The sequence below is a fragment of the Chroicocephalus ridibundus genome, chromosome 3 (assembly GCF_963924245.1).
Source record: "Chroicocephalus ridibundus chromosome 3, bChrRid1.1, whole genome shotgun sequence".
In the NCBI taxonomy this organism is placed as follows: domain Eukaryota; kingdom Metazoa; phylum Chordata; class Aves; order Charadriiformes; family Laridae; genus Chroicocephalus; species Chroicocephalus ridibundus.
The window spans coordinates 91203315-91223638 of NC_086286.1; the positions used below are offsets into that span (position 1 = coordinate 91203315).

The 20324-nt window shown below is 37.5% G+C and overlaps 1 protein-coding gene across 3 annotated transcripts in view; it reads left to right on the forward strand.

Moving 5' to 3' along the window:
• Positions 1 to 20324, forward strand: part of UBE3D (ubiquitin protein ligase E3D) — an 86981-nt gene that overhangs the window by 9230 nt on the left and 57427 nt on the right. For all 3 annotated transcript variants that reach the window (XR_010070420.1, XM_063330099.1, XM_063330097.1), the window contains exons 5-8: positions 3049 to 3118; positions 5383 to 5452; positions 6320 to 6428; positions 11485 to 11654. Coding sequence is in view for 2 of the 3 variants with exons in the window: in XM_063330099.1 (XP_063186169.1) it covers positions 3049 to 3118; positions 5383 to 5452; positions 6320 to 6428; positions 11485 to 11654 (419 nt within the window). In the remaining variant the exon portion in view is untranslated. The remainder of the gene's footprint in view (positions 1 to 3048; positions 3119 to 5382; positions 5453 to 6319; positions 6429 to 11484; positions 11655 to 20324) is intronic.

Genomic DNA, 20324 nt, shown 5'->3' on the forward strand with positions numbered 1-20324 from the left:
TTGCGTATATGTGAAACATATGTTTTTTCTGATCTCCATAACAAGGGAGCTGTACTTCTAACATAGTTAGCTCTCTGAAGCTCTAACAGAAGCTGTCGGGCTCTCCCTGGGGCTTTTAGTTCGATTCCTGGTTTGCGAGGAACAAGCAGGACTTTGTGATAATAAGTTCAGATTCCACGTGGGATGCTTTCTGTTTTTTGTGGAGCTAGAGTGGTCCTTTCTGTTCATTTTATTATTTGCATAGTACAGATCAGAGACGTCTGTTAGGTATTTCCAGCATCAAATCCATCAGTTCTGCGTGAGCTATAGCTTTGAGAAAGACATCCAGTATTGATTTAATACTTCAGGTGATGGAAGCTTTATCACATTTCTTGGTAAGCTGTTTCAGTGGTTAATCATCCTGACTCTGCTGCCTTCTTAATAAATTAAGCACGCTAAGAATTGCAACTCTGTACCTGTTTTTATCTCTGAGGTGTATTTATTGTCTAGAAATTATTTTTGTAGCAGTTTTCCAAACTGTTTTCCAAATTTTTAACATACTTTATAGATTCATTTCTGCAGTAAACATCTCACTAATTCTGAAGATATTATTATTTTTCTGTTTATCTGTATCAACTATTTAGTTGTTCATGCATTCAGAGATCGTATTTGCCCTTTCTTGGTAGCATCTCATTAATAACTCTGGTTTGGTTAGCTACCATCTCTAAATTCTTTTGATTTTTGCTGTCTTCCACTATGTATTCCTTTATTTTTTCATCACTGGCTTTGTTGTTGCTGCTATTCCTGAATATAAGATCTGGCATTTGGCTGGGCTTTAGTGCAGATTGTGAGACTAAGCACAATCTACTGGTGGGTGTAATTCCTCTGTCTCCCATGTTTACCCCTTCCCTATCATTGCAGCAGGAAGTACGTACACTTTTCCATGGAGTAACTGAAAAAATTGGCCCAAAGTGCCTATTTGACTTGCCCATAATCTCTTTCACCAGCGGTCTAATAACAGACCACGTGTGCTTCGAGGCACCTGCATTAATATCAAACAATTAACAAAACATTATTCAGTTTTTTATTAGGATAAATGTGCTTGGAAGTCTGCATAGTCTGAAAGTCCATAATCCATGTTCTAAAGACAGCCTGTAACGGACATAGCTCAAAACTTACCTTTGTAAGATGAAAAGTGTACCTGACATAGCTAGGGCTGTTGGATTTACTTCCTGGAGCTCTTTTTTTAATTTTTTTTATTATTATTATTTTTATGCTTTTGTGTTGTGATAGGCCACAGAGTACCACTTTTTGTTCTGGACATCGTTCTGCTGAAATTATCTCTCATCATAACTTCAAAAATTTAAATACTAAGGAGTATGATAGTGGTGATGAATATAAATACTGTGCTCCCAAAGAGCGTGTGTGTGTTCTCTCCAGTTGGAATGTATGGGAACTGTGGCCATCTTTTACAAAGGCTACAGAAGAAGATAAATTTGCAGGGTTTTTTTCCCTCAACTAGTTTGCTTTATGCTAAATTTAGATATTATTATTGTAGGTGTGTGCTGTAATATGGTTTCTCGTGTTGATAGTGACTTGTTTGGACTTAGTGGACTTAGTGATAGTGACTTTTGGACAAACCAAGCCAATGAAACAGTAGTTGTTTAAGTAATATGGGTATTTTTATGCACTGTATACTGTACGAACAATTATAGAAGTGATGATAGAAAAACCACATGTCAAAATCCAATTTAGATGTCTTCTCATTACATTCTCAGGATTTCTAGGTCCAGAAGGGTTTATTATCTCAGGAGCATCATTGTGGTTGCATATGTGTGTTGCTTCCAGACCAGAGCTGTGCTGTGCTGCACCCAGGTTAATAAGCCCACACAGAACCAGCTCTGGAATTTAGACTTTGGATTAAAGTAGAAGTTGTGCTTACTTGTATCTTTATACTGGTACTGATTTTAAATATTAACACTGGAATTAGTAGGGGTGTTACTAGGGCAGATCACAAGTTCATCCAGAAGTAAGATCTTTTTCAGTGGGCAGTAATGAGTGCGTAAGAGTGAGGCAAATATTGAATGATATTTTGGCCGGTGTAGGGACTTCTTGAACTAGATGTTGTTATCCACCTTTTTTTTGTTTTTAATAAGTCTTTGATGAACATTGCTTCTCCTGAATTTCTGAGGACTTTCTGAATTTATGTGTAGTTTTAATATGAAAAATACTTTCCTGTAGTGAATACTGAACTATATTATGCATTGTGTGACAAATACCTTCCTTTTCTTTGACACAAACCAGGTTATAATTTCATAGCAAGAGCTATGAGAGTAAATGTTTTTTTTCCTCTTCAGATTTTCCTAAGCGTTTGTGATTTTATATAACTCAACAATACCCCTCAGTTTTCTATCTTTCATGCGTTCTCCCAGTACGTGTGTTTTCTTGTCACATATGGAAACTGTTTTGCACCTCTGACAATTCTTCTTCTTTGTCAATACCCTTTCTGTTTCAGCTTGAATTGAGGGAGAGGGGTTGTTCAAGAACGGAATCCACCGCACCTTTCTGGAACATTGTATTATGTTTTGTTCTTCAGCTGTTTCCTAGTAATTCAAAATACTCTGTAGACATTCTCTGCTCTCTGCTGAGCATTGGACTGTCGACAGTGGCTACAACTTTATTCAGTGGTGGTAGTCATATTGCAGCATAAAATATTATGTATTTATTTTGAAATACTTCCCACGTAGATTATTTTGCCCTTATCAAAATCAAATTTACCTTGTCATTTTGTCTTACAGTCACTCAGTATTACAGGATTCGCCTGTTAGCTATTGCAGATTGTGCTGAGTGATCAGTATATATTGCCAGATTTTAAAACTAGTATGAAACTTGCAAGCAAATTGAAATTTAGAAAGCTGAAATAGTGAATGCTAATCGGTGTGTATGTAAACACAAAGAGACCTGAAACAAGTACAAAGTTCACTATATACTCTGGAGAGTGTGTTAAAATTATCCATCCTTTTTCAGAATAACTGAGTGACATTTAAATGACATTTCTTTGTCCTACAGAAATCAAAGGAAAATACCAGAGTAATTTGTAAGCGCTGCAGGACAATGCTGGGAGAAACAGTATCAGCAGGTATGGGATGTACAAACCAAACTAGATTTCGCTGCATCAGCCATTGAGTACTGGAGGTGAAAAACTCTGGGGGGAAGGAGTTTATCAGTAAGGTGCAGGGCTGATTCCTGTGTGTCTTTATTCCCTTCTGGAACAGGTGTGGTTGTTGCTTCTACTGTTAGACCTTGAAAGTGACTTACGACGGGGATTTTCCTCATCCTTCTTTCTGTTTCATGTGATGATGAGATTATTGGTTTAAAAGCTGTCATTATATTGAATCAGCAGGGTTTACCTGAAGTAATCTAAAGATGAGTCTCTGGTGGTTTTCAAAATGCAGTTATTAACAGGAGAGACACAATGATAAGAATGCTACTAGCAGGGTTCATTCTTACATTCTCCCTCTACTCCACTGCATCAGTCAGTGCGAGCCTGGCTTAGTTCAGAGGTCTGGAGAACATAAAAACTTCTCAGAAAATGCAAAGCCTGTTTAAGAAATACATCATGAGGGACACAAGAGAGAAGTTCTCCTGTTACAGAAATTTCAGATTGTCCTGTGCAGTTGATCTGAACAGTACAGGCTTTAATAAACCCAAATTTCAGGTAGGATGTTTGAAAGTCCACAGTGCAGGTTGTAAGACTTTGGGAAAACAGTGCTTGGGAAAGGCCTTTACAAATCATCATGAATAATGAATGTCTTAATCTAAGCCTTCAGATCATTGTAGGAAGCAGTGGTTGATGTGATCACAGGGTATGGGAAAAGGCAAATACTATGTAGATGTGCAGGGAGTTGGTCTGGACTCTTTACATGGCTGAAGTTAGATAGCATGTCCATTGTTTTGATCATGTTTTTTCAGTACTGTAGGAACTTTACAGGGCATTCAAAGAGCAGACAAAAAAAAAAACTAGCCAGAGAGGTATGGTATAAGTGTAGGCAGAACCATTTCTGTGAAAAGAGAGTAGAGAGCAGACTTGACTGTCATGCTTTTGTACTTCCTCATGAGCACATATCCATGCCTTGAAGACATAGCTGGATTAGAGTGGTGTAGCTGTGGAGGACAGATTTGGCTTTGAAATTCCCCTGTCAGCTATTCCTTCCCCCAACTCTACCCCCATATACTTGTATACTTTTTCTTGGGAAATCCCACCTTCTGTCTCTCTGCAAGCAAACATCTTAATTCTCAGTGCCCTTTCAGCAGTAGAACCGACTTTTCACTCAAGGTGACAGCTGAGGAGCTAGAATGACTGAACTGGCTTCTTTTCCTCCTGTTGCCCAGGTCTAGGCACAGTGTGGAGCAGACTGAAATTAAACTAAGAGGTAAAATATAATTTCCTAACAGTGAGGATAATTTAAAAAGTGTAGTAGTACTTATCTGGAGAAGGGGTGGGATTACCGAGCCTTTGGAATCTTTAAAACAGATTAAGTGTCTTTCTGAATTGCTTGATTTCATCCACTTCTACTGGTGTGTGTGGACAGAGATAGGATGAGACAATCTCTTCCACCCTTAAGATTTATGGAACTGATGAATCTTTACTGTTGCTCACATGATAAAGCTTAGTGGAATGAATTTATCACTCTCTATGCTTAACCTGTTCTGTTGGCTCTCTGGTTAGGCCGTGTTTTTAGGATAGACCCAGAGCTTCAATATGATCATCTTTGACTTGACTTCACTGATGGGGATTAAATTCTATACTCAAACACTTCCATTTAATGTGAAAGGCTGTCTTAGTGGGGCTTTTGGGGAACAGTTACATTGAAACTTGGAATGTATGCAGTATTAGTATTGAGTTAGCGTGATTTTTGGAAGGAAATTCTAATCTGCTCTTCGAGCAAAGAAGAAAATTATTCCCCTGTATGTGCTGTTATTAAAACTGTCTCTTGTGATTCACTGCAGCATTACTGAGCAGCAGAGGGTACTAAAATACTTATGTAAGCTATGCTGATCTCAGTGCTTTAGGAAAGTTCTTTCAATTCATCTTTCAGGTTTGGCTTCAGCTCTTGCTTGCTTTGTTTCAAGATGATTGTTCCCAGCATTAAGCAAAGATCAATATGAATGACAAATTGCTTATCATGTAATTAGCTCAGAGTAGTTTTCTTCTGGCAGTGTATATTTTCTGTTATTGGTTGCTTCTCCTCCCACAAACCAAAACAGAATTTGACCATCTGCTGCACCTCTTAATTGAGTGCCAACCAAAAGTTTAATTAGTATAGAGATACAGTGACTTACAGTCTACTCTTAACAAGGTCGTTGTTCTGTTGTACTTGAAAAATGTTTTTGTCATTTTAGATACCGTTAAATATTATGTTACCGAGGTGATTATTCGACCATCTGAGGAAAGCTTCAGCCCAACACCAAGGTAACAAATAAAACTAATAAAAAAACAATCAGATAATTTGCTCAGGTTTATGTTTTAGAAAGGATGCTAGAAATGCCCTAACATTTTAGTTTCTTGAATACTTGCATATAATAACAAAGTGCTGCCAAATTTTATGTAATCGTTTACAAGCATTGTAAAGGTAATGTAGTCTGAATTTGCTCATGTACAATTTTGTTTGCTTATCTTTGTGTGTGATGCAGGAGAGAGATTGTGTATAATTTGTCGCAGTGTCTCACTATTCGGGTGACAAACCAAAATACAATACTTACTTATTTTGAACTATTTACATTGGCATTATGTCTGGAGACTAATTATGAAAGTGGGAGGTTACATTTTGTAAAGTTAAATTAAGTAAAGCTTGAAATGTTTACTTGGAAGTGAGACTTTTGAATTTTCAAGTACTTCAGTTTGAAGTTAAGAGGAAGTTTGAAGAGGAGACAGAACTTGATCTAGCTATCTTGTATCATGTACTATGCGTTAGTCACAGTTCTTATTTCAAATTATATTTGAAATACGTGCATCATTCTTAACTTTGTGTTCATATGTGTAAAATATAATAGCGAAAAGGAAATTCAGCATTTGACATTTGGTGTTGGTCAAAATAAAGGATGTGGAACAATTCAGACTGCTGATCTATTAAAAATTGCCAGTTGCAGGAAAAAGAAAATCCTCTGGTTTTGAGGGAGAGGAAGATAAAGAAGCCCCATCTCTCAATAAAAAGTGATTGTAGAATGTAGTGGAATTGACAGTATGGAGATACTCATATACTTGTACTGCATCGTTATGAATGCCTTTGCCCATGTGGGTGTTATGAATACATATAATATGTGGTTAATTCTTAAACAGGTCTCAATTCGTACAGAGGATGGTTGCTCAGTGTCTTGTGGAATTGTCCTCTGCTAAAAGCACGTTTAGATTTGCTGTAAAAGGAGATGATGGAAAAATCTATATTCTGGTAAGTTGGGTTTGTTTTTTTTTTAAATCTTTATCCTGCAGAAGAAGATTAACCTATGAATCCCAACTCCTAAAATGTATTATTTATGCTGTGCATGATCATAAGTTTAAAGAAAATTAACAAATTCAAATTCTTGTGTTGAAGTAGTTCTGAAGAATTCTGTTTAAGTAAGAAATTTCCTTCTGTTTTATAATCTAAGTAGATGTACATATAGACATTTTCTCTATTAATACAGTAATGAAAGTACTATGGATGTGCCGTAAGTAGCACAGAAATAGCAGTGTTTTGTATTCAGAAAATAAGGAAAGCTTAGGGTTTGACTTTATAATATATATCTCATCTTCTTGCTCCAGTGCTTCTTATAGTTAATCACCAGAAGTTCATCAAATTGTACAGCATCTTCCACAAATATTGTCTGAAGTCAGCAGAGACTACTAATGTAGTCAGTACATTACATTGCAAAGTGAAGTGCAAACAAAAATAAAATTGCCTATTATACTTAATGTTCTAATGCTGTTAAACTTGGTTAAGCTTGATATTTAAATAGTGACAGCTAAATTCCTCAAACTTTTAAGATGGATAGGAATTTGAGTCTGGAATTATCTTAATAGTAGTATACACTTGGTATAACGAGGGATGTTTTCTTTTATTCATGAGCTAAATGTAGGCACATAACATGTAATTTTGCAGTTTATACGAGTAATTCATAGAAACAAAGATGAAGAAATACATGATTGTAGATGCCTGCCTTGGGTAAACTTATAGATATGCTTTGTTGGGGTAGACAATCTAATAAAATGAACTGTTTTATATATACATTGTCCAAGTTCTGTCATTTCTGAACATCCATATTCTGAGGTAAGTGTATATCTGTTGCTTTTAAATAAATTTTAGTGCCAAGAGAACATTTATGCAACCACTGAGAAATACTTGTCTGTGATGATAAAATAAAGTCTCATGAGCAGACCCATAATTGTGACTATGTATAAACTAATTGAGGAGTCATTGAAAATTGTTGTAATTTTTTTTCCCTTTAGCCTATGTGTTTCTGCTTAAGTCTAGCAGCTTATATAGAATGATCTGGTTATTTTCTAACAGAAAAATCACCTTATTTAGCAGATTTCCATTAGTCTGAGTTGCGTTTTTGCCCAATGTATTGATTAGAAGAGTAGGCTTAATTAGCAGAGGGGCTGATTTCTGATGGGCATCCGTTCCTTTTTATTAGTGAGTTGTTAGTATTTTTTTTGTGTTTAACGTCAGAAGACCCTTTCTCATGGCCAGGGTGACGTTCTACATACTACATACACACCAACAGGTGTTCTGGAGTCATGGGTTGAGTCTTAGAACTCAGAGGCCTTGTGGACACAAATGTAATGTAAGCACTGTTTATATTAATGATTGCAAACAGCTAAACAGTAAAAAATGTAGGTGCTTGAGGCTGTGAGTACACAGACAAGTTACACAAGCAGTCTCATCACTGATGCATCATGGACCAGCTGTCCCACTTGTTTGTTTTGACACTGAGCCAAAGATTCTCATTCACAGTGTTTGGGCGTACATACATGAATACGCACAGCTTAGGCTGTGTATGTGATAATTAAGGTTAAGGTCTCACAAGTATTTTTAATTTATTTTTTTTAACCCACAAATATTATGTATACTCATTTTCCTTATTTCCTCTGCATGTATCACTTAACATTACCAGTTATGTTATTTGCGGATATCATAATAAGAGTTTCTGTTGTTTAAGTTGGTGATAATCAAGTTCCTGAAAGCTATATACTATTTATTTTTTTTTAAAGGCTGACAATAAATAAACATCTCTTTGTCTCAGGAAAAAAAAGAAGTGGCGTATACAGATTTCTTTACTTATCCCAACTATATCTCTACCTTCTTCACATTCTCTAAAAGATGAATCGCGTGCATCCTGTCTTTGCTCCACAGTTGAAGGGTTCCCTACATTAATAGATGCCATTTTTTCCATATTATAAAAAAGGGATAGTTTTGAAAGAGGTAAATAAGTAGTTTTGTGGACAGATACTGGAAATTCATCCCGTGGATGGGATCAACCTGATAAAACCCAAAAAGATACATCTGTGAAAATCAAAAGGTGTGTGATAGAGTTTGGTGTGCTTGAATACTAACTCCAGTCTTTTCAGTACCAAGTGTTTTTTCGTTGTTTCAGTACTGAATGTTTTTTGGAGTGGGATTAGGCTGTAAAGCGCTTTGAAAGTAAGGCAGCTTGTATTTCAGAAGTGAGTGGAGAGGGAGTGGGAAGATATCCCAAGAAAATAAATAGGTAACAAAATGGGAGAGACCTATCAATCAAATACTGATTCTTGGACCGTGTCTTGGAAGGCATGAGCAGAACAAGTTTGCATTTGCCAGAGTTGGAGAGGGGGACGTTGCAGCCATCAAGATGTGAGATAGTGAGTTCCCTGTTGAGACTTAGCTACCCAGCCCTCTTAGAGAGCTTTATTCTTTGTGAAGTGTGAGGAAGACCACATCTTTATCTGAATAGTCTGAATGTGAGGACAAAGAAGCTGTAATGAAAGATGTTTGCATTACTGACCTATGTGATGATGAAAGTAATGATAATGTCTGCAAGAATTAAGAGCTAGCAAGGAAGAACAACCGCTTTTTTTTAACTGTGTTAAATTCTAATGGATGCTTCATTGTCCACAAATTAATGCTGGAGACACAGGTTGAGATTTTAGGATACTGATCACAAATATAAGTCACAGTATTTCACCTATTTGGATAAGTCCCACAAAGTATAACTGAGATTTGATGCAGCTTTTCTCCTAAGAACATCTTTGAAGCCTATTGACAAGGTGATCTAAAAAATAAAACAAAAAAACCCCCCAAAACCAACAAAAAACCTCCACCAGCCACCCAAACACTTTCTCCTGATGCTGTCATTTTAGAAAAGATCATCAATCTGCACTATGAATGAAAGGAATTCGGTTGTGCAGGCTCTACTCTACAAAGTGGTAGAGAGGAAGGAAAGAGTGTACATTGTGAGTAACATAGTCAAAAGCGCAGCTCGGAATTTGAAACGATGTTAGCCAGAAATAAGATGTAATAAATTGCTTTGAGTCAATACACTGAGTGTTGGTGAGTGATTGTTCATTCAGACCAAAAACAAGATCAAAAAATAATTCATGCCTGAGGACAAGAAGGAAATTGTTGCCTAAAGAAGCAAATGTAGTTCAGGGGTTGATTTTTCTCATGGCCAGGTGCCCTTTGTAGGTTTCCACCTGCAAAGATTCATTTGCTTTCTCTGTATTGTGTGCTAAATTATTAATACAGATCTGTCTGTTGCATTGCTGTTGAGACAATGACATACTCTGAACAAGTGGTAGAACGTTATTGTGAGATGCCACATATTCAACACTTGTGGTAGAAGGAAGTACTTTTCAGATGGAGCGTGTCGCAAATTGAACGGTTTGGTTGCTTTCTCTAAAGCAAGTTGCAGAAGGATTGTGAAAGGAGCAGACAGCTGTTGCAGCATTGTTCCCTAGTTTTTTATTTCAAGGATTTTCATCTGCTGAAAAGCATCCCAGGAGGCTACTTCACAGGGAAGTGTTAATAATTTTAAAAGGAATGAACTCTGTTTAGTTAAAGCTAAGCGTGTTGGCAGTGGACTGTGTGTATAGGACACTTCTCTTTTTTCCCCATGTTCTCCAACACCTTTTCAATGTTTGGCGTAAAGCACCATGTATAATGGTTCTAGCTAATGAGGTATATTTTGCAGTCTAGGCTATGTATGTGTACAGTGAGTTACCAGAGCATAACTGATGAACAGCCTCTTGCTAAGCCAAGTGCCATTGCTTGTCGTCATTTATGTGCATATGCTAAAGTGATTCTCCTCCTCCCATCCCCTCCCGAGACATCTGTATCAATATATCTCATTCCTCCTTTATGGTGCTTCTACTGTAATGTTCTGAGCCTTGGGCTCTGATAAATTGTGACTGTCACACTGAGTTACGACATATACTATGTGGCCTGTTAACGGTGGCTTTCTCCCTCCACAGGGGATATCATATGTCTGCTACCCAACATCATGTAACTTCCTTTACTTGAAGATGATTAGGTCATGAGAAGCAGAAGATTATTCTCTAGTGAGCAGCGCTGCATAAATCCCGTTTTCTGTGATAAATATTTCATATATAAACATTTCATACAGGCTCAGGACTTGTAAAAATTGATTTTCGTTGGTAACTCGGATCAATTCTCTACTGCAGGCTGTGAATAAAGGAAAAGCCTGACTTTTTTGTACAGTGCTTAGCATGAAAGCCCTGAATCCAAGTTGGAAAGCTGATGCACAATCACACACAGATCAAATAAGATCATCATGTGATGCAGAAAGTTCAGATTTCTCAATCTCCCCAGGAAATATCCCATGAATTACTGTGAGCAACTAGTGCTGAAGAATACCAGTCCCATTTTCAAATTTGATAAAGATTTATTTTCCAAGTAAGGGCCTGTTACAGCCATTTGTAAATCCCAGCCTTCCTTTTAGACTACATTAATTGCTGTCTTTTTCCTTGCATGTCTTAGCTCCATCCGGGCATAACTATCACGCTTTTTCTAAAAATTCTTAAGTTTTGGCACTTCCAGTGGGCAGTCTTTCAGTTCCCTGTCTTTAGCCCTCGGTAATTCAACAACATACGCTCAACTAATTCCTAAAAAACTATGAAATCGGAGAAATAATCCATTTGGTACTGAAGCAGATGACTTGGGACTGTTTCTTTTGTTACTATCAAAGGAAATGTGCTGCAGCCACAAAACAAGGCAGCTTCCCAGAAATAATGATCTTAAGAGTAACTGTGATAAATCAGGCATCAGTTTATCGTATTAACCCATTTTTCTCCACTAGAGGCTGTATGTGCAGACTGTGCTGAATAATAAAATGTCATTTTATGTCTGTTAACACTTTGTTAGAAACTTTGTAAGAATGTGACTTTAGTATCAGCTGATTTAGGATCAGAGTAAAGGAACAAATTGAAACTGATGTATTCTATAGTAAAATAAATTATTTCTTCATTTATAGATATGGCTTTTAAATTCTGACACGTTGCTCGTGGAGTCTTTAGGAAGTTCCTCCTCCCACAGTATTTTTACACTGTTTGGAGATATTTTCATGCCTAACTCTGGACCAGTGGGGACCTGGAGTGCTGTCAAAGTCCTTTACCAGCCGTGCATTAAAAGCAGGAATAAGGAGTAAGTATAGTCTTTTCTGACCTCAGGTTCTGATCGTTTATTTGTTTTGCTTTTCAGGGCAGCAGTATTTCTTTGAGGTTCTTTGGAAGTGTATCTCTCTGAAATTGCATACAATTTTTAATTTTTATTTTTTTTTTTTAGCAAAATGCCAGAGGAATAGTATTTGGTTTCTGTTACAGACGGAGAGAAACTGGTGGTTAAATTTTTGCACCATAATGTTAAAATGTAGACCAAAGAATTATGTTGTTCCTAGAGGCACACGTAGATAACTTATTTATATGATACAAAAAGAAGTTGCCTGCCTTATACAGAAGAGTAAAGTGCTTTATCATGTATCCGTTTTTTACCTGTGTTAACTCACTGTGCACTTCTAGAGCTCTGTCGCTTTTCCGTCTCTGTTGGCAGAAGCTGAAGGGATGGTGGAACCGTGAATCCCACAGAGGGGCAGTGAGTTTTGTCCATATGGTCTCAGAACTTGCTGCTCTGCAGACGTAGCTCCAAGTGGTGTAATTCAGGGAGGAGGAAAAATCACAGGGAGAGAAGGGGCATGGGCTTACACCTGAATGATGCATAAGTTTAGCCGGATCTTCCTCTTTCTCTTCAATTTCTGTGTTTTGTGTGAAAATGTGATCTCAGATCTCAAGTTATTAATGGGAGTAGCCCTCTCTGCACTCCTGCAGTACAGAATTTGGACCTCTTCGGTACAGCTGAAACCAAGAGGGTAGAAGTGGGTAGTTATTAGTTTAGGAAATCATACCTACCTGTTCCACTTCCGGTCTTGATCTTTTTTGCCTTGAAATTGGGCTTTCTTTTGCAAGAGAGAGAGCTGTTCACAGGCCTGAAATTTGTAAGCCACATTATCTTCAGTACTACAAGTGTTGTCCGGTGGGTCACAATAAATTAGCATAATGATCATATGCATACTGATGCATACGGACAATGCCTCTAACAGTGTTGCTATTAAAAGATACTTGTGCATGTAGCAGAATAATATGAATAACGCCGTATCAGTATTGCATACTCTCAGCATATAGCATATTCTCAAAAGGAAAGTCCTTTTTAGATATGATTCAGAGGTTCGTTGAGTTATCGAATTAGTCTCTGTGTGTAACTTGCTTTCAGCCCAGTGGTGGCATTATTTCGAAAAGGAATAGGGCCTTGAGAGAAGGGGAAATAGGAGGCGAGGAAGGTGGTTGAGTACCATACCATATAAATGTTTTTCTTGGACATGTCCAAGACTACATGTCCAAGCCCTCATAAAGGAAACATTTGATGTCAGCAAGCTTTGAAGTATATATTATGAAAAACATACACTGCCTAACATGTTAAAGCCTTTATTTGTTGGAGAGCAAAGATAAGAGAATATTGATTAAGCAGTGACTTCAGTGTTTGCAGGTGATGAAGCATGATTTTAGAGTGATTTTCTGCTTTTGTTTCAGAAGTAATAGAAGAGAAAGCATTGGTTTTGTATAGGTCAGGCTTAAATAGTGGTTTGGTTTTGTTGTTTTTCCTTTAAACTCTTGGAAACTAGATGACAGATTTAAAGATGTACACTTGTATTTAAAATCTAGAAGACATTCCCTCCAGACTCAGTCAGTACACAACTGATTTATAACCCAAGACCTCATAAAAGTACAACAAAAATGTTTTCTCCCACAGACAAGTGAAGGTGTGCATCCGAAGTTAAATATTTTTGTAGGAGAAATATACACCTCACGAGAATGTGTAATTACATCACAGTGTTTATTCTGAATGTTACGAAGTGTATCCTTTTAATTTTTCAAACAGATCCAATATGAATAGCTCAAATAAACTCTGACATAGGGAGAAAATGAAAAATTCTAATATTTAGAGGAAAGGTCATATTTCATTATTAATGTCATTCATGTAAGAGAAAAAATTATTAAAGTAGTAGCTTCAGAAGTTGGCATTGAAAAACCTCTGTGATCTAAATGCTATTTAGTGATCCAAAATACATCATGAAGTATTATCATTTAAACCGCTTATTCTTATAATGGGAGATATTGCAAGAAGCGCTGCCTGCTCTAAAATGAAAGACACTTCACTTACCACTCTTAAGTCTTACGGAAGCGTAACTCACAGGTTTGCTTTTCAAGTTTCAGTTCTTTATCACGGATTTAATTACCTTAACACACGTTCAGTTACTTTGATGTGTTATTGAGATAAAAGTCAGATCTACTTAGTCACTTACCTAGCATTCACAAGTGCTTTTCTTGAATGGAGTTCTCAGCAGCAGAGTTTTACTGTGAGGTTATATTCTGTTCTTTCCATTTCCCCAGACAGACTTGTTACAAATCACTTGTTTCTGAAGATTACTTTGTATTTATTTTTGGGATTCTGCATTGAGCAGAAGGCGCAGCTGAGGTTTTAATTCTCTACTGACAGTAATTGACATCTTCCCTATCCAGTCCCTGGACAAATGCAAAAACGGAGGAAAAAGAACAGAGGGTTCTTTTTCAGGTTCAGAAACCAAAGTAACTATTGGTTTAGTATTGTTTACCATTTTCATATTTCTAGTGAAGAACAATAAAAAGTACACTAGCACTTCAGTCTGTTTCCACTAACTCATTCATCAGTTTGCTTGAAGTACTGCCTGGATATGTGCAATAAGACTGAAGTCTTTCTGTTATTGAACAGGAATGTAAACATAGCAGGAGCAAAAATATCCAAACCAGTACAACTTGTTTAATGCAACATGTTTGCATTTAGATTTCAAATATTATTTCAAGAATTCTGAACAAAGTGTCTGATTTCTTGAAAGTGCAAGTTCCGAATGTTTCAGATGCCCACATTATGATAATTATTAAAATACTTACCTTCTTCCTGCACACACACCTGCCTTTGAAACAATGCAAAGGTTTCAGAGCCCGTGGCCTGCTCCCTGTGAAGGGGGGAGTAAGCAAGGATGCCTGCTGTGTAGGAAGCAGTCAGCAGGAGGTCTGCTTGTGACCTGGACCCCAACAGTTGCAAGGGATAAGCATGCACTCTAATATCCTGTCGCATGCCAGAGAGCCTCTTCAGTTGTTGCGAGTCGCTGGGTACACTTGGGTCCTGTCTGATTCCTGCAGTGCCAGAATCTGATCTGTGCGATGGGAGGGGAAGCACCTTTCTTACCTGAGGACACAGCAGAATCTGTGCTGGGGAGCTGGGCCATAGGTTTAGACAGATTAAGGTAAACTAGAAATAAAAGCATTTATTTGTAATATCTAGATATAACAACATAATCATACATTCGTAAAACATGAGTGAAGAAATGAAAGAAAATCTGTACTAAGTAAGTACAGATTTGTAAGTCCACTTACACAAGCATAAATCTACATTTACAGACAAGTACATTGTTCCATGGTAGCAGTCAAAGTCTCAGACTTTGTGAAATTCTCCTCTGGCAAGCTGCCTCTGCTAGAGAGTGCCTAACTGTGATTCTCTAATAATTCACATTCAGGCACCCCATTTTTGAGGTAACCCTTAAGTTCAGATTCCTCGGGATGCACTTGAATATTTCTCTTGGGGGGAGCACAGTAGCTTTTATACGTGATCTTTCTTTTCAGACTTCTAGGATGTCAGGAGAAATTTACAGTCTCACTCCAAAACTCATTTTATTCCTTCTTTGTTCAGAGCACAGTTCTGCAATTCTTCATAATTAACATAATGCTTATTTCTCTTCCTCAGATATGGCAGTGTTTTTTTCCCCTTAAACTGGGAATTAAGTCCTGTGAACAACATTGTGCTTCAGTGAACAGCAGAACTCTCTTTCCTCCAGTAAATCACTGGCATATCTATCACTGTACCTTACATTCAGTAGTACTCTAAATGTTAACAATGGAAAGGAAACAAACATTTAAGTAGGATAAATTTTAGTGGTTCATTACTGGCTGCTGAGCGATACCAGCCGCAATGATAATTAACCCATTTGGAGCAATAGCTGATCCCGAAGCCTGCTGTAACAATACTGTGTTCTGAGTTAGGCTGAACATTGCTGAGAAAGTGACCCCTTTTGTGGCGTCTAACTTTTTGTCGACAACATGCTGATCTTGTTCAGTTTGTTGATCTGTGTTGACCATCAGATCCTTTCCAGTAGATTGTAGTCTAATAATCAGCCTTCCTCTCTAGTTTTGTGTGATTGTCCTTTGTTTAATTACATCCTAATTTTGTTCAGAACCTTTTTCCCCATTGGCCTGGGCCATTTTGATTTCCAACATGTGGTGTACTGATGGACCTTCCAAGCTTCATGTCATCTGTGAATGACAGAAGCATCTCTCTTGTTCCAGTCTCCAGGAGGGCAACAGAGATATGGAATAGGACCAAACTAAGAACACGGCATGTGGAGCCTCTCTCCATATACCTTTGTTTTGGCAATGAATTATTAATGGTTGTGCTCTGAATATTGTCTGTATGTCAGACTGTGTTACTTAAGAATGTTCAGTAGCTTTCAAGGCATTGTGACGTTAAGACATGGTTAGGTTTATCCAGATGCGCTGTTTAAAGTGCAGCTGTTGACTTTTCTCCTTGCAGAGCCCTCTGATCTTCCTGAGGGTAGCCTTTCAGTTTGTATTGATTTGTATTTTACTCCTCCAGCTGTTAAACAGGGCTGGAAACACTTAGGTGTGTCATATGTGTGATAGCACAAGTTCTGGGTGGGTCTCTCTCCAGTTAGGCTTCCAGCTCTTGCAGGAGCTTTATGAATATTCCTTCTACGAAAAATTAGTTGAAATTACGTGCAGTGATTTCTTATTGTCACCTACAGAAAAAGTATGTTATGATTGTAGTTGAGTCCCATTTGAGAAGGATGCCTCATGCATTTTCTGCTCTGTTCTTATTAGATATTTATTGACGATGTGTATGTGATTATGTTGGTTCCCTCCACTTTTTCTCTCAGCAAGGCTACTTTTCTCCACCTACAAACCTTCTCTGCAGACAGAAGAGGTCTTCCTTTCAAGTAACAGGTTCTTGGCAAGTAACGCCTTATGCAAACAACCTCGACTGCTGGGAGTGATAGTGGTAAATACTGCTGAAATGAAAGTGTTGTAAAAATGTATGAAGAAAATTGAAAATACGGTTACATGGCAATTTGACCATAACTTGATCTCAGAAAATATACGTGAAACTACAGTTAGAGGAAAATTACACTTTTCCGATTATAGTAATGTGCTAAGCAAAGCTTTGTCAAAAAGTCATTGATAGCTTTTTCTTATATGCATCTGGAGTCTCTCTGAACGGTTTACAGCTTTTGCAGAAGCCTTCTCCTGTGTAAGAATTTGCTGCATATCATTTGAGAGTTGAAAAATGACTTCCAGAAATTGTTTGTTTTATTAGCTTTAGAGGGACAGAATAAGCTAGAAAATTGAGTTTGTGGCTGAAAACCTGGAGGTTTTGAGTCTCAATGCTTTTATTACAGTCCATGTATAGTGAGCCATTTATGAAGCTGTTACTGATGTATTCCAGAATGTTGTTTATTTGTCCCAAGAATGGCTGTCATTCTGTATATGACTCTAGAGTAATGCACCTCTCATAAAAGCACCAAACTGTGTCCTATTTTGCTGATTTTTTTGTGTCTGAAATAGAAGGCCTTTTTCTAGTGTTTCTGTAACTCTTGCCTGTAGAAAACACATGGGAGCACACAGACCAAGAGTTCGTTGACTGAGGAGTGACCAGTGTTTCACTGTTCTGTGTTCTCTTTAAGGTGATTTCTGCAGGATAATAAGCTTCTTGTGCTATATCTGGAATGATTAAGTGAGTGGGTGTGATTGTAAATGGAGTGTGAAGGATCTGTTTTGTTTCAGATAATTTTTTTTTTCTGTTCCCTTCTTGAATTCTTTCATGGTATCAAGTTAAGAGAACTGATACCACGGGTGAGGTGAGTTGCCTTAAAAGAGCTGACTGAGCAGTCAGGCAAAGCTTTTTGAAAGATGCAGTCTGATGCCAGTCAGGGTTTTGGAACAGGAGGGGAAAAAAAATACTTTTTCAGAGTTTGATAGGCATGTGGAAGCTAGAGACCTCCTGAACTTTGAATGCTTGGGCTGAAGCTTGGAGGAAGAGATGAAAGCGCCATCTGAGAACTATTATTTTTAGCTAGAGATCATTCTTCAGAAGAAAAAACTGTTCTTCAGTACTGGTAACATCCTTTCCCCCCTCTAGGAAAACATGTATGTAACTTTTAAGTATAACTTTCAGGAAAAATATCCTGACTTTCTTGTTTATTGAAACTAGACCTGCCATGTGCAGTATCCTTTTGTGGTAGTCACTTAAGAACTTAATTCTTGTTCCTAAATACAGGTCTGATATATCTTTCCAGCCCTTCAGAGCTGTCATGTTTTTGGTATCTAATCTTTCAGATCTTAAATAGTCTTAGAAGTACTAACTAAAGTAGAGAAAAATGTTGGAATAGGACTTCTGTCTACTAAGTAATGTCTCCTGTATTTTGGTCAAAAAGTTTGCCCTTGTTATCATTCCAGATGAGCTTGTTGCTTAGATGATTGCCTTTTTTGCTCATCTTTTGAAATTTAGCATTGAAGTCAGAGGAGGTAAGGTTCTGACTCTTTTTTTTTTAAAGTGGATTTGCAATCCCAAATCATTTAGCCAATTGTTAATCTGACCAACAGCCTGCCTTTCGTCTTTTGTAGAATGACAGGTGGCTGATGTGTCACTACTCATCTTGCAGGGTACTGCCGTTGTACTCTGCAATAGAAATGTTAAATACTATATACATAGTAATTGGCAATGTAAAAATAAGAAATTGACTGTAAGTGCTATTGCTTAGTTACTTATATACTAGTTTTTTACAAAAAATAGATAAATATGCTATTAAGATCTCCTATCACATTTAATATGCTTTTGTATCAGGATTTGGGATTCTATAATAGGGGATTCTGAACAAAAAATACAGTTCAGGCTTGCATATTTTTTTCCATATTATTCTTCATATTTGTTTGTGAAACACTGGTTCAGGTAAGCACAATCTTGGTAGTTCTCATGTTTCTCTGGTTCATATTGCTGTAGCTCAGCTGTTTTGGGAGTCTCAGGGTTGGCAATGTGAGAAATGTCAAGTTGAATGGGAAAAAAATGTGAATTAAAAGCAGCAAGACTATCTGGAACTAATTTAAAATGTGTAGGCTGAAACAACTGCATTGCCAGGTAGTTAATTCCACTTTTACAGGATGATAAGAATGTAATAAATGCCACGCTGGGCCAGAGTAGTGTGCCAGCTAGCCTAGTATCCTCTCTCCGACATCCAGAGGTGTTCTTTAGAGTAGCATGTGAGCCTCAGCACTTCCTTGTATTGCTCAGCTCTGTAGTTGCATTGAGGATGTTAGAGGGTACAGCCCTGCCTATTTCCTTTACTGTCTGTTCACGCATCTTTTGACCATGTATTTGAATAAACGCTTTTTGACCTTACTGGTGCTGTCTGCCTCCTGAATCTCTTACAACAGCAAGTTACAGAAGTTCACTGCTGCTGTGTAGTACTCTTAACCGCTTCTAAACTGATCTCCTGCTAGTTTCAGTGAAGTGCCTCTAGATCTAGGATTGGGGGATTTAGCAAACAACAATCCTGCATTCATACTGGCAAAATGGACATGGGGATCCTAAACTTTACACTGGGATTGCAACATGCGGTGTTCTTGCTGATTACATTTTGAAGTTAAATTTACTGGCTAATTTGCTGGAGGGACAGCAATGTCACATCTAGTGAAGTCTTACTTCACATGTATATGTCTCTGCTGTATTCATTTTGCATTTCTTGTAACGCTGCTTTTTGCAAAACCAGATAGCCTAATTGCGATAGTGATGATCCATTAGGGATAATTTTATAATCGTAGGTCAAACTATAGCAGCTTTCCACTTAGAGTTTGTTTCTCATAGACTTACAAAGACTGTTGCGTTCACTTGGGAACTGTAGGTATTCAACACTTATAATGCCTTTTAAATGGCAGGATGCATTTGACCAGGCATGAATCCTATAAGGAGCCAAGAGTGAAAAAACAAAACTTAAAAAAGCTTGGTGGACAGATTGCTGACAAGAACTGCTTAAACCTCAAAACTTGATTTACTGAATTCTTGGATCTTGGGCTGTTTTAAATTAATTAGCATGTGTTGTTTCTATTGTTTTTCTCCATGACAGGCTGCGTGAACTAACAATACTTAGATTAACAAAATGATTTAGGCTGCTAATTTTATTTGCAATACTTTTTAAATCAGTAAGGCTAAAGCAAATTGGGAGCATATGCCTTGAGACCAAAGAAGGCTAATTTGTGAAGTTGTTCAGGATATTTCTATTTGTGTGTGGCAACAATAGGATATTGCTGTTGGTTGCTTATTTTGAATGCTGTAGCATCAAGGATAAACAGAACAAGCAATTCTCGTGCTGGCTTCTCTGAATACTGGCCATAAGCTATAAATGAAATAACTTGTATAACTAATAGGCATAATAAGTGATGCCTATATGGATATGATGTTTGAGGCAGAAGAGGAGATCTGACTGGAAAGGTGGAAGGTGTTGTTCCAGGGAAAAAAATTGCTGCAGAATTTTAGAATTTTGGTCAAATATATTGCTGAATTTCAGTCAAATAATGGCTGGAAGTAGGACTACTAGATCTACTCAAAAGTGAGCTGTTGGATTGACCATGACCATTTTCCCTCTGTCTATGGTTATAA